The sequence below is a fragment of the Mya arenaria genome, chromosome 15 (genome assembly GCF_026914265.1).
Source record: "Mya arenaria isolate MELC-2E11 chromosome 15, ASM2691426v1".
Classification (NCBI taxonomy): Eukaryota; Metazoa; Mollusca; class Bivalvia; order Myida; family Myidae; genus Mya; species Mya arenaria.
The window spans coordinates 6487726-6502099 of record NC_069136.1 but is presented as its reverse complement, the minus strand read 5'-3'; the positions used below and the strand labels follow the sequence as shown (position 1 = coordinate 6502099).

At 35.8% G+C, this 14374-nt stretch overlaps 2 protein-coding genes across 4 annotated transcripts; both read left to right on the top strand.

The window, feature by feature from the left end:
- On the top strand, positions 1-8955 carry LOC128220405 (uncharacterized). 3 transcript variants are annotated; one of them, XM_052928781.1, is made up of 3 exons: positions 1-380; positions 6283-7352; positions 7623-8955. In XM_052928781.1, the coding sequence occupies exons 2-3, from the start codon at positions 6380-6382 to the stop codon at positions 7646-7648; spliced, it is 999 nt and encodes a 332-aa protein (XP_052784741.1). In that variant the 5' UTR covers positions 1-380; positions 6283-6379; the 3' UTR covers positions 7649-8955. The 3 variants fall into 3 exon arrangements, with proteins under 3 accessions (XP_052784741.1, XP_052784742.1, XP_052784743.1); XM_052928782.1 differs by having other exon boundaries at positions 2-152; XM_052928783.1 differs by lacking the exon at positions 1-380 and adding an exon at positions 4033-4154.
- A 1568-nt stretch (positions 8956-10523) lies between these two features.
- On the top strand, positions 10524-14101 carry LOC128220124 (uncharacterized). The gene is made up of 2 exons (XM_052928389.1): positions 10524-11516; positions 11883-14101. The coding sequence occupies exons 1-2, from the start codon at positions 10584-10586 to the stop codon at positions 13674-13676; spliced, it is 2727 nt and encodes a 908-aa protein (XP_052784349.1). The 5' UTR covers positions 10524-10583; the 3' UTR covers positions 13677-14101.
- Positions 14102-14374: the final 273 nt, after the last annotated feature.

Sequence of the window (14374 nt, the reverse complement as noted above, 5' to 3'; positions counted from 1 at the left end):
GCAAAATCTATACTTTCTTTCGGAACCACTCTTGCGGTTCAATTATTTTCTAAAAGAACGGAAACTAATTAAAAATGTTACATATTAAAGTCATGAAATAATTAAACGATTAATTTAAGACTATGTGGCAGATAAATACAAGATGGCATTAAGTAAGTCTCTTTAAACTTTTTATCTGAATTGTGGACTATCTGCAGCTGTTGTATCTTTCATGGTGAAGTTAGCACAATTAAGGATATTTGCTGTGAATGAAAGTAAATATTAGGTGAAATAACGACGTTAACAATCTTTGTGAGTGGAAAGTGTACATAAGACATTCTTGTAAATGATACTGTGTGAATAGTATACATGTTGGAATACTGCAACGAGTTGGTTAGAAGGTACGTGCATGTATACTGCAATGTGATGGTGAGAGCGTATGTGCATGTTGGCATATTCGGACGACAGTTTCTCGAACAAGCTTAAATCCCTTATAACAGATTCAAGCCAAGCTCACTAGTTTAGTTTTTTTTTTTAACTTCTGTTATATTCTCATTTTAACGAGCTTAAAGATATTTAAAGGAAATTATTTTTAACTAATTATGATAAAATGCCTTTTGTTTTGAAACATCAATTATAGGAAAGTAGTATTCCTAAAATGAAATAAATTACTTTGGCCCGCCCGTTATGTTTAAAGCTGCACTTTCACAGATTAAACGTTTTGACAACTTATTTTAATTTTATTTTTTTGTCTTGGAATGAGCCAATGTTTGTGAAAATGCATGGAAACAAGTGATATAAGACTGCTGATCGTAAGTTTTCATATTTATATTCAAAGGTTGATGTTTTTTATGCATTTTTCTTAGAGCGTCATTAACGCTTTTAGCCATAAAACATTAATTTTCGAAGGGAAATATGAAATTTACAATCTGATCTTGGATGTTAGATATTTACGCAAAAATGACTCGTTTCAAGACAAAAAATTAAAAAGTTATCAAAACTTTGAATGTGTGAGTGCAGCATTAAGATGTTTCCATGGGAAAATGGGATTTTAAGTTTTTACCTGTCTGTACGGTTGTTCATTGGAACTCATTAGTCAATAGATTTGTCTGATGAACCAACGTACATTGATAAAACCAATTAGACATTCAAGACGTTTAGGAATTAATTATAATATGATTAGCATTTCTCTCGCATGGTGTACATTTTGTTTATACAGCATAAACAAACCTTGCATGACTTAGAGAGAATAGTTTTGTTTTAAAAAAACGGACCTGCTTAAAATTGGTTAAACGACAGATCTGGTATAATACATATGCGACATTTTAAGTGTAGGTAAGTGTTGTTGAAATGCATATATCAATTTTCATGTTGTCAGGCTGTGAAATGTTGTTTGAAAAACACTGCCATTCCATTGGACAACATACTCATTTGGACAAAATATAATTTCAATCACTAAGATAATGAGCCAGAATCAATTCTTAAATTGAAAACGATCGCAACATTGCGTTGCCGCGCTGTGGGCAAAGATATTGTATATAAGGGTTTGTATCATGTAATCATATTCTTTATGCTGTATTATAAGCCGGTTATAGTCGAAAAAAGATTTTACATCCAATATCCTAAACTTTTCACTGTGCCATGTTTGACAAATTGTTTTTTCGACTTATATGGTCAATCTGGTTTAGATAATAAAACAATGCCCTATGTCTTTATAACAACCATTAAAACAATATTAAAACACTGTCATTCACTCAAGAGGGATATAAAATGGCAGTTCAAGTTTATTTCGTCTTAAGAAGTCTTAAATTGTCCCAAACATGGGAACGCACTTTAAATCTTTAAAGTTTGAAAATGAGAAAAGTGTTTTTTACTTTGAATAGATGCCCATAGATTCATACGCATGAAATATACACGTATCTTATCTTCGGCGTTTTCAAAAGATTGCTAAAACTCACAAACTCTTGATGAAATGTTTAAGTCCATACGTTTATACATTTCCACTCTTTATCGATAGAAGAAATTGATAAAATACGACTGCGAAATGAATAACGACATTTTAATATCCAAATCTGGACCGGAGCCGAATGGTTATATTCAACTGTGGGGGTTTATATCTTTAAATATGTTTATTTTTTTACTAAGGTTATAGGAATAGGAATATATTAATGCTTATCGTGAATGGTATTCCCCTTTACTTAGTTTATTTTTAACCCAAAATCATTGAAATCGTATGAATGTTATACGTTACAAAACAAAAGTCAGAACTATGTAATAGTTAGTGTTCATTAATGGTCGTCCAAACGATCAAGTCAGCAGGCCGGGCGCAGCCCCGCGACGACTTATCGTTAGGAATACTTAACGTCAATGCTAGCTATCTTAGTGTTTTGTGCGAATTAACTTTTATATGAGCCAGTACATACGCACGAGCTCCTAAACAACTAACAATGGACCAATGAATGACTGAATTAGAATTTTTCGGTTGTTTTCGTGACTAAATGGAAATTTAGCGGTATTGTTCTTCGAATGATTGAATGTGAACCTCTCCAGAAATGCCATTGGAGGAAGCATGAGCCTGAGCGCTTGAATTGAATATATCTTATTTCTGTTTCATTTATGAGACCAATCAGTAACAAATTATTTGTTGCTGTCGTACGAGCCAAACACTGATACCTTGTACTTTCCATATCTAAAGTACCTGTTAAATCATATGTAGAAACTATTCTATTGCGTAACTTTATTTTTTATCAGATCTTTAATGCGTCTTTCGAGAGGTTTAGAACGTATGTCCTAGTTTATTTTTAAAGTCAGGCCGTGGGATTTCAAATTAAACGTGTTTGGTGCCTTAGCCACTTTTTTCTACTTACCTTAATCAAGCACCTTTTTAATATTTAAACAGCGTTGAAAGCAATTTCAGATACAAAGTAAACATGGGCTCATTACAATAATCAATTATGTTTACTCTGTGAGAATATAGCTACTTGAAATTTCATAAAATGATCTGAAGTTAACTTCATTCTTACAACGAAACAATGGTATTATCATATAGACGATTTGCAACTGATAGAGGCGTAAACGTTTGACATGCGCCCGACAGTCAGTACCAAAAAATATTTGGTTTAAAGTGTTAGCGTGGGAGAGGGGGCTTTGAGAGTGCTCCCAAAAGTAAACTTAAACAATTTGTAGTTTCGGACGTATTGTATTACTTCTTTTTACTATATTGAAATAAAAAGTAATCTTGAACGATTTACGGAGGCCGGGGCACTGGGTGTACCCCACCCCCCACCCCGAATCCGTTAGTGGTACATATTGTTTATTACTTAATTTGACCTGTAATCAAACTGTATACATATAACATAATTTAAAGTGACACTCGTATTGAAAATCAATACATAAACATTTATAACAAACATAAGTTTTGAGTGATAAACCTTACTCAATAATGCATTTATGCAAAATATTAATTATTGATGACAAGATCGTAACCGTATATTTAATAGCTGAAAATGCCAAATATTAATGGTGGGTCATAAAATATATACATTGATCACCTATCGTCCCATAAGGTAGAAAAACCTTGTTTTCTGCACGTTTTCCTTCAAATTAAACACGGTATCCTTCATAACAAACCATTGTTTTCGATATTTGTTCATCCTTATCGGTAATAAATACAATTGTTTTAATTGTGCTACATCTTATTTGAGAGTAAGGGTGCATCTTTAACATGGCCTATTGATCGAACCTTGTTTTATAAAATTGAAAATAAGGACAAATATAGAGATATCCAGGCAAGCATATACAACAGGAACTATTTTACACGTTCACTTTAACTGGACGCTCATTATCTGTTCTAGACGTGCCACCCTATGTGTATTAGTTTTATTATAAATCAACACTTGGACAGTTTATTCAGTCGTGTTCACTTGGATGCAGGCGTAAACACCCAGATCGGTGTTGGTTACTGGGCATGGTCTGATCACCGAATGCAATAACTCACACAAATCAATCATATCTTCAATGTACCTTCCGTCTTAGATCTGCCAGCGCTTTTCACTTTAATAACATGCCGTCGCATAAGTCTTCAATAAATACATGTTGTATTTATAGTAATATACATTAGCCGGATTTGTATGTGATTATACTGGAACTCGGGAATATATTATACTCTCTAAATGGTATGTGCATACAGTTCTGTTCATTTGATTAATGGCTTCTTTATGTTTGACAAAAACTATTTTTTAATATACTGAGTCAGAATTATGCGGTATTAAGTTTACGCAACCACGACATTTCCCACGTATATAGCCAGTCTCAAATGACTATAATTATTAAGTCGCTTAGAACAGAAATAAGCTTACCTCACTAGTTTTGTTTTCTATAAACCGCGTTAATATACTTTTTTCAAGATCCTTTTCTTCATGATTATCACATAAACAGTGTTCATTTATCAAAATAAATCAGTATGTATTTTGGCTAGTTGAAATAAGCTACGTAAGCATGTTAAAGGCCTAGCTAGTTTAAGCCTTCTATAAGTGACCCCGCTCGTAAAATAGATAATCTTTCGAAAGTCCCGTTGTGCTCCCAGATCGCCTTTTCATGACTTCGACTTCACCATTTCACGTTTTCTGCTTCTTTTTTCCAACATTTTCACGATTCCAGCCTCACGTATCCCCGATTTTCTGATTTAGATAATAGATCCCTGAAGCTGAAATCTTGAAATCGTGAAGTTGAAATCGTGAATTCTTTAACATGTTTTTTTGTGTGTAAAAACTCCGTCGTGTATACATTTCATGTAATCATGAATCGCCTTATTGTTAAAATAAGTACTTTCATAAAATATGTAGGGGCATTTTCTATATTATAATAAGAATGGTACTCTTTATTGCCTTTCATCATTATTATTAACCTGACTTCCTTTTCAAATTATAAGTGTTTATTGAATTATTGAACAAGGTTGTAGGTAAAACGCCAATGTTGACATTAGTAAATATTTGTTTTGTAAGACCCTTGCTGAAATGCATCATAGAAGTCAATTGTTTGAAGCTTACTTATATATAGCTATGTATAAGACCGCTGAGTATACTTAAGTCATCGTCTGGTTTTAAAAGATAAAAACTACAAAACCTTACAGATAAAAGTCCCATGTCATTTTGAATCTTTTTCTCGTTCACAAGTTTTATCAATCTCAAATCTAACATGATATTTTGTAAAGAAAAACAAACTAAATTGTTTTTGCTCATAACTTTTAAGGTAAAAAATAAACACATGATTCTTCGCGAAGTGTTTACTTTGGGCGATTTTGTTGGTTATAAACTAGTTTTGGTTTTACAAACTGTGTATTTGTTGTGACTGATTCAAATAGACTATCGAAATCCCCTCCGGATTCGGTTTCGTCGGTTCGTTCCATCCAAAAACTAGCTCATTTTGAAAAAAACCCACGACGGACAGCGATCAAACACGTGTGTTGGGACACCATTTAGTTAACACAGGCAAACCACCGTCTGTGGTATCATTGTTTGGAAGACATTTAGAAATAATTGCTACATTCAGAAGATCCGTCGTGTTTTTGAAGTTGTACACAAACTATACGATAGGTTCAAGCAAAACTTTTGAAATAGTTTTCCAAACCGCCAAAACCCTTGATACCAAAACTGAAACTAGTTTGACAATAACAAAAACGCCCTTAATTTTCCCGAATATTTGGAAATGCAGAAACACACACCATACTGTGATTTATATATTGTTATTTTATGCTTATTTCTTTTTGCTCAATTTTGGTTAACCCTGGCTCTCACTATAATGATTCCAGGCCCAATTTATCCGACGTATTGTAGAGATATCAGGAGCATATGACAGGTTTTTTACGAACGCTAAATAGTACCATGCAACGGTGGAAGAATCCGCATCTTGGTGTGTCTAAATTCCGTCATGTATACAGGAACAATACAACATCAACTTTATTCATTGTAATAAGCCGTCAAGTTGAAATTTTTGGGATTGAAAGGATTGCATCTTTAAAATACAAGCAAATATTTCAAACGTATAGAGGCAGGAAACAGCACAGCCTTTTATAGGCTAATAGATATTTTAATATTTTTCTTTCAAAAAAGTTATTTAGAAATTAACGTCACTTACTTCTTTGTTTACATCAGTTGTGACCCGTGGTGACCCATGTGAGAACCCCTTTAAAGTCACGTGATTCCTCACCCTGCGATCGTAATGCCACAGCGCCCATGCAGGCTAAATGTATCGCTTGATTCCTAAATTTGCTGATAGTAAATACATTATGTTCTGTATTTGCAGATTGATCGTAACGATGTTACAGCGTACGGCAGCCATTACAAAACGTCGACAGGTCTAAAAAACAACAACAAATACGTTACTTCAAAATCATAGAAAGATGATGTCGAGGTATTCTGACGGACACGGCTTGGAGTACTCTTCGAGATCACCATCCAGTCCGCGAGGGAGAAGATATGTTTTGAAAAACTTAAACTACAAGAAACGAAAACAGATAACTTTGGACAAATCTAGAAATGAAGAATACTTCGACCTACGGAAGGTGCAAACTTCTAGAGATTCAGTAAACACGTACCAAAGTCTTAGCAAACCTGTGGGAACCTCAAACAAAGTCATGCCGACTGAATCTCCCAGGAAACAACCAGTGTATGTATCTCCTCGGAAAGATGTCAGGGCAGAGGTAGCTTCAAAGAAGCAAGCAGACGACAAGAAAACTCCTAGAAAAGGTGATACTAAGACTGACAGTAATGCCGTAAGTAGTCGTAAGAATGAACATGGTCTTACGCCAAGAGATGAGTATATGGTCACTAAGCTGTATGACAGAGAGATAATATACCTTAAGCCATCTGAGGTGCGATACACTCATGATCAGATACCGGCTCATTTCCAAGATGGACGTTCAATGATTTCCTCGTTCATTGCACTACTTTACGGACGCGTAGAGATACGTTTAGGCGGCAAAGACATTCCACCAATAGAGGTGATGCAAACTGAAGAGATGGAAAGTGGGAGGTCAGGAAAACTTTGGTACGTGGTGAATGGTAATAGACGCTTGTTTGTGTTTAGAAGACTTGAAAAATGCGGCGCTTTATCTACCATGCAGGTGGTAACTAGGAAATATGATGCCATTGAAATGGACAAACATTTTCTAACCAGAAACCATGGGCGAGCTATATCCATAACGAACGATGCAGGTATCAGTGCAAAGATAGCCAAGGAAGTAGCGAAATGGAAGGAATGGAAAGCCAAACAACCGAAACAGAATGACGTGAAAGGGAGAAAAGGAAAAGGGCCAAATAAAGGGGCCAACAAAGGAAGAAAACAGGGACCATCGGAGGGAGTACCGGGAGCCAGTAAGTTCAGTCTGACAAGGAGTTTTAAGGTTGTTTTTTTATATATATTTCAGGGATCATTCATATATCTTTCCATATTCCGTTAATCTTTAATCTAAGACTTTGACTTGAATACTTTTATAAACTGTTCAATTTGTAAACGTCACTTTTCGTTCATTTAAAGCACAGCATAAATGCGATGTAAACACTTAATGCATTTCTTTATTGAAGTAAACGCATAACTTGATAAGTGTATCTTGTGTTTGACCAAATGGTATTTTACTATTGCAGAATCGAGCTGTTGTGTTATAAGCTAGCAGCATACATTTTTCATCCACACCGACTAAATGGCCACATTCAGCTGACGTCTGTGAAAACTGAACGTGACCAATAAGAAAAGCCCTTAAAAGTGATTAGCGTAAATAGTAGTCTTGGCAAAAGTAAGATTTCTCTGGCATTACCGATTTAATTTTACATCTTGAACAGCCTTTATGACCTTAACGTTCATTATATCATTTGAAAAGGTACACATCTGCAGGTGAATAATATAACATGAACATCACGTTCATGTTATTGTTCGTCAAGGTACAAATCTGCAAGTAAAGAACATACATTGACATTCACGTTTAATAATTATATTGTTCATCAAGATACATATCTGCAAGTGAAGAACTTACATAGACCTTCACGTTCAATATATTTGTCGTTGAAGAACACATCTGCAAGCTAAGAACAGAGAAGGACCTCACGTTCAATATATTGCTCGTCGAAGAACACATCTGCAAGCTAAGAACAGAGAAGGACCTCACGTTCAATATATTGCTCGTCGAAGAACACATCTGCAAGCTAAGAACAGAGAAGGACCTCACGTTCAATATATTGCTCGTCGAAGAACACATCTGCAAGTAAAGAACAGAGAAGGACCTCACGTTCAATATATTGCTCGTCGAAGAACACATCTGCAAGCTAAGAACAGAGAAGGACCTCACGTTCAATATATTGCTCGTCGAAGAACACATCTGCAAGTAAAGAACAGAGAAGGACCTCACGTTCAATATATTGCTCGTCGAAGAACACATCTGCAAGCTAAGAACAGAGAAGGACCTCACGTTCAATATATTGCTCGTCGAAGAACACATCTGCAAGTTAAGAACAGGGAAGGACCTCACGTTCAATATATTGCTCGTCGAAGAACACATCTGCAAGTTAAGAACATGTATAGACCCTACGTTCAAGATATTAAACACGTAAAACAAAATGGGATGTAGGATTGAACACCTTTTACCAACCGAGTTTTGTTTTCGACGTCTTGTGTTTGAATTTAGCCTTCTTGTTAAAACATGCACATTTCTCAAAACGCACCAAAACATGGATAATCTATTAAAATTTGAATTCTTATAATTTGCAAGTACCTTAAACTACATGTGATGGTAAAGAAACTGTATCTCTTCAATTTCGTAGGGTTTTGGTCACGATGTATGCACGTCTTACATACTTCCGGCCTTCTCTGACTAACATGTAGTACGCAAAACGTTATTGCCTGGTATGCTGTCAATAGATATGTTACATGTTTATGTGTATTATCTGTATATACATAGCTATTTATTTAATAAAACAAATTATAATGAAACATAAATATCTGTCTCATGTTTTCATTTCTGTCACATTGCCATGGTTGTGATGCAAACACGTTTGCCTACCATTTGTGAATGATTAGCCCAAAGAGCGCGCTTTATGAATATACATACAAAACATACCAAACATACTGACAGGTGGAAGGACGTAATATAGTTTCATGCAAGCATTAAGTGAGCAAAATGTTGGGATGCAAACAAAATGGCGGAATTCTGGAGAACAACCGATTCTGGTACCTTCGCCTGCCTGGTAAGTGTTTGTTTTCTTCCGTTTTAAAAGAATTAAGTTAGTTACGGCACAACAAATCGGCCAGAAAAAGTGTACAGTCAAGTGATAACCATCACGTTTGGAAAATTGGAATAGATACATGCAAGCACAGTTACAACATGCATAGAAATGCCATTGGTACCGAGAAAATCAGCATACTTGTGGATATAATCAACATGTTCGTTTGCCAATAACTGTTTTGGTCTTTAATGTTCTGATACCAAAATATGAAAAATTAAAGAAAAAGTTCACTTACAAGGTGAAAGTAGGTAACAGAAGCGGTACTTTTCCTTACAAATCCGGCATCTGTTTTGGCATCAAACAAACATTTATCTCATTTAATGTTTGCATAAAACAAAATTATGTATTTCCCTGTTCTGAGTGGGTTGGCCATGGCATTCACTTCGATGAAAAATGTCATGAAATATGCATTGGCAAATATTTGTGAAACGCAATTTCAATCTGTTTATCGTCTCTGTTCATTTAATCAGAATCATATTCGATAGCTATTCAATGTAAGTGATGAAGTATTAATGAGCTCTCACTTAATTCTATGATTAATTTTACCAAGGGACATATTAAACGTTCATCCTGAATTGACCAACCACCGCCAGTGCGAAATTCCCATTAAAATAATGAACCTATCATATAGGGATTTCATATATTAAGATGTTAGTGCTGACATGGTGGACAACAACTTATACTGTGGCTATAGACACAGGAACTACTTTTGTTCCAGTTGCTGATGGAATATATGAGATAAAACACAACACTTAAGCTTAAATGGTCAGATTGAACAGCTATACGTCATTTGACTTTTAAATAAAGGAAGAAGGGGGATGTAGGTGTTAGTTCCCCAAGGGAAAAACTTTATGAAACTATAAAAATGTTGTGTGGCACCAACCTTTGGATATTCCTAAAACTGAACGCAGCACATATGCTGAAGAGATTAAATTACACGTAATCTAAACTAATTGATGTGAGTGTTGTCGCTGAGGAAAGTGATTGAGTCCCACGCAATGTGATTAAATGAATGGACACATAATACATTAAACTGACGTGATCTCGCAGTTACACTACATTAATCATTTATTGCCAGTGCACAATGTTTTAATCTACAGGATTGGTTAAATCAAAAAGCACCCAATAACACCACAGCATCAAGCGATTGAACGATCTCAAGCACATTTGGTGCAAAACATCCAGAGAAAAAAGGGACAAACGTCTCTGCCCTCCAGCGCGCGAAGAATGGGTTCATCAAAAGCATATCATATAATTTATTTGTTTTTATTTTTTAAATGTGAGAAAGTTTCGCCGATAAGCAATGGAACAATAGATATCACAATTGCTATGGACTTTAAACAACTTTGTCCAAACACGGATCTTTGCCGGGTTGAAAATTCCAGCATTTCGGAAAACCACACTGACTACGACATGTACTATTTACATATTATGGATAAAAAATTGGCATGCTGTAGGGACTGTCTGTGTACGGATTGTGACAGAGATTGTTGCCCAGGCGTCAACCTTAAGCCACTTGACGAAGAGGAAATTGTTGGCATTAAAACAAAATCTAAAGATTGCAAATACCCACAACTTCGTCCATTCGACGGTTCCAAGAAGAACGTTGACCCGGTGGAGATGATAGTCCGCTGTCCTGATGCTTTCATAGACGCCAACGTAACTACAAAGTGTGAAGAGAACTACATATTGAATTCAAATAGTGGCTCATATGCACTAAACTTGCTTCGTCCCGTAAGCTCGAAGATGAACAACATGACCTTCAAGAATTATTTTTGTGCTAAATGTCACGACTTTGATGACAACAGATTTACACAGTGGGAAACGACTTTAACTTGTGATTCCATGGCAAGCGAGATACCAAATATACAAAGCTTCAGAGACATTTATCCCCAACTAGCTATACACGACCACTGCAATGTAGCATTCAGGCCCCCCTTGGACTTTTACCCGCAAGTTTGCGAATACGGAATATCTCGTTGTAACCAGACTGGAAAATGGAGGGTGTATGATGACATGTTGGAGAAGGCATGCCTATCATATACTTCCACATACAAGTTCCAGTACAAGAATGTCCACTGCGCACTCTGTAATGGTTTTGAGAGAGAAGATGTAGAGCCATTTTGCGGATCCAATGCACAAATGGATCCTGTTTCTTCACAATTCTCATTTCTCGCTCTGCTGGATTTTACTGGCTTGGAAGATGGCGAAGATCAGTTCGAAAGCGATTGCTCTTCGGGAATGATATACGACATATTTCAGGTATCATTTTTATACATAGCTTTACTTCTTCATTTACAAGCTGTTTAAATAACGAAATTGGACCGAATAATTTAGATTAAAACTAGCGATATTGCAATTATACGGCAATATAATGGAAGTCTTACAAATATTGCCAAGTTTTCTCTAGATTATTTAAATATAACTGACCGTACGAAGGCGGTACCTAATAATCCTTGATAAACAACGCTAGTTTTATATATTATAATTTAGTGTGTTTAGGTTTTCATATAAATATTGTTGGTATATACATAGAGAGAGTATTGCTTTTACCTTATGTTTCAAAAGCGACTCTCTGTTCAAACAAATTGAATGTGCATTTATTATAATATTACATTTCTTTTACAGCGAAAATGTCGCGAAATCTTCTGTCCAAAAAGCTATTTCCTTGATGGTAATGAATGCCGTCCAGTCATCAATGGCGAGTCCCGATACACCTTTGGGCCTTTTTCCGTCATCAGCATGGACATCACGTTCCATCTCAAGCCGCTCGGGAGCCTTGGAGAAGATTCTCTGTCTACATTTGAATTATCATCCGATACTAATGTTGCACGCATTTTATACAACAAATTAATGATTCCACCATTAGGTCAACATCGCCAAGCAAGGGTCGAAATCTGTAATTTAAGAAGTTTTCTAAAAATGACGAAAAGTATGAATGAAACAATTGAAGAAATTCGACAAACGAATGAATCTGCACTGCTTTCAAACATTGATTTCATAGGAATTCACGTTCAATTGAAGGTGTTTGACTTCACTGACCTTACCTCTTTGATAGATCATACGGCGTCCGTGATAAGAGGAACAGAACTGATGTTTCAAGATTTGCATTTAATATACCAGGCTTTTGATGATCTTACTTTTCTGGACTATCATACGACTCTCGGGTTTGATTTTAAAACATTTTTAAGAGTAATAGATTTAAACGCATCCGCGATAACGACGACGCGACTGTTAGGCAGTTTTGACGGCGCGGATGGTCTAGGAATAATGCCGTTGTTTAACGAGGAGGATACATGGCCATGTCAGTCATCGATATCTATTTTTCCAACACGTAGGTGTCCTCTTGTTCTTTTCCCAAAAACAATTGCAAACGTCTTAACAGAGGATGCTACAGTTGAAGTTATTGTTAATGGGCACTATCTTCATTTTTACAGATGGATCTTGTCTGGAAATGGCCAGGAAGTGTTTGTTTGTTGGAATGAGTACCTACAAAATATGGAGAAACAAACATCAAATGTTGATGACATAAAGACAACTGCCGGTGATACCGGTATGAAAATACTGACCATTGTGTGTTTGTGTTTCTCAGTAGTGTCTTTGATAGTCACATTCATTGTTTACTCTGTTCTTCCACCACTGCGGTCTCTACCAGGAATGAACAATATGGCGTTGGTGATTACATTGTTTATTGCACACTTTTTGACACTCGTAAATACTTTGACCGAGAGTGTTTCTAATAGCTTATGCACTGTCATTGGGTTGCTGTTACACTTTTCACTTCTCTCGAGTTTTGCTTGGATGTTTATATGTTCTTTTCACATGATGAAGGTATTTATAACCATCACGGACCGATCATTATCAACGCGTCCATCAAGACAATTTTTGAAATATTTGGCATGGGCAGAACTATTTTCAACAGTTGTCGTTGTTTTACATGTTCTCGTGTCTAAGTTTACTACCGACGATATTGGCTACGGTGCGAATACCTGCTATATTGACAGTTCTAAAAGTATAGTGTACTTTGTTGGAGTTCCCATAGGCGTCATTGTCCTTCTGAACATTGTAATGTTCGTTTTTGTCGTCGTCAAGGTGAGCACAATGCCCGAAATGGGCAAAGGAAGTAGTACACATGACCGTAACAACCTGGCCATATTTGTCAAACTCTCCACCATAACTGGCATGACTTGGATCTTTGGTTTCCTCTACCAGTTTATCGAGTTCGACCTCTTTGCCTATTTGTTTATAATTCTTAACGCTGGTCAAGGTGTGTTCATTATGTTGTCTTTCGTAGTAAACGTACGCGTGTTTAGACAGTTGTGTGCCCTTTTCGGTATCCGGATGCAGTACTTGCATACGACGGATTCAACAAAACTGACGACTACCAATAGTGTAAAAACTATTAATCACTCTAAAAAATGAGGTTTTAGTTATTGAAGTTACTTTATCAGTTTATATGTTTGTTTGTCAATATATTTCATTGTTCTCGTGTTGGTATTTCTACCGATGAGGCATATATTTTAATTTTGTAGTTATAAAAATCCTTAGGACAAGTTTCATGTATTCCAAAGTTAAACTTTATGTAGTTTACACCCCAAGTAAACTCGTGTTCCAGTGAAATATTTCACTGTCAATTCAAAGGCGGTAGAAGTTAGTTATTTTTATTCGTGTGTTGTCCGTTTGTGGTGCTTGAACTCTTGTGTCTCTCCTGTTGTGTCGCTCTGTCCCCAACCTTGCACTTCTAAAACCAGGGATTACTTTTTTGGTTGTTCTATAGGGATTGTCCCTGTTTTTTACTGTATTATTGAAATCGTTGGATATTACATTTATACGACTGGGTTAAGCTTTATGAAAATCAGTATCAGCTTCTAAATGTTGTGATTTTGCCATTGTGGTGAAGAAATAAGAGTAGCTGCAATAAATCTTCAATTTCTAAACGTGTTTCAATTATTTTTCCTTTACTAAGTAACGGTGAGACAAGTATGTTTACAGCACTCAGATGTAAAAAGTTTAAATGTTAGATGGTAAATGTCATGCATTTCCCTACCAGTGATAGAAGATCCAAATATTTGACCATGCTTTTACATGGCAAAAATGAAAAAAGTACCAGTATGTAAAGA

Coding starts and splice junctions, on each gene's coding strand:
- LOC128220405 (XM_052928781.1), top strand. CDS start 6,380: ATGATGTCGAGGTATTCTGACGGACACGGCTTGGAGTACTCTTCGAGA. Junction 7,353..7,622: donor GGAGGGAGTACCGGGAGCCA/GTAAGTTCAGTC, acceptor TTACTATTGCAG/AATCGAGCTGTTGTGTTATA.
- LOC128220124 (XM_052928389.1), top strand. CDS start 10,584: ATGGACTTTAAACAACTTTGTCCAAACACGGATCTTTGCCGGGTTGAA. Junction 11,517..11,882: donor TGATATACGACATATTTCAG/GTATCATTTTTA, acceptor TTTCTTTTACAG/CGAAAATGTCGCGAAATCTT.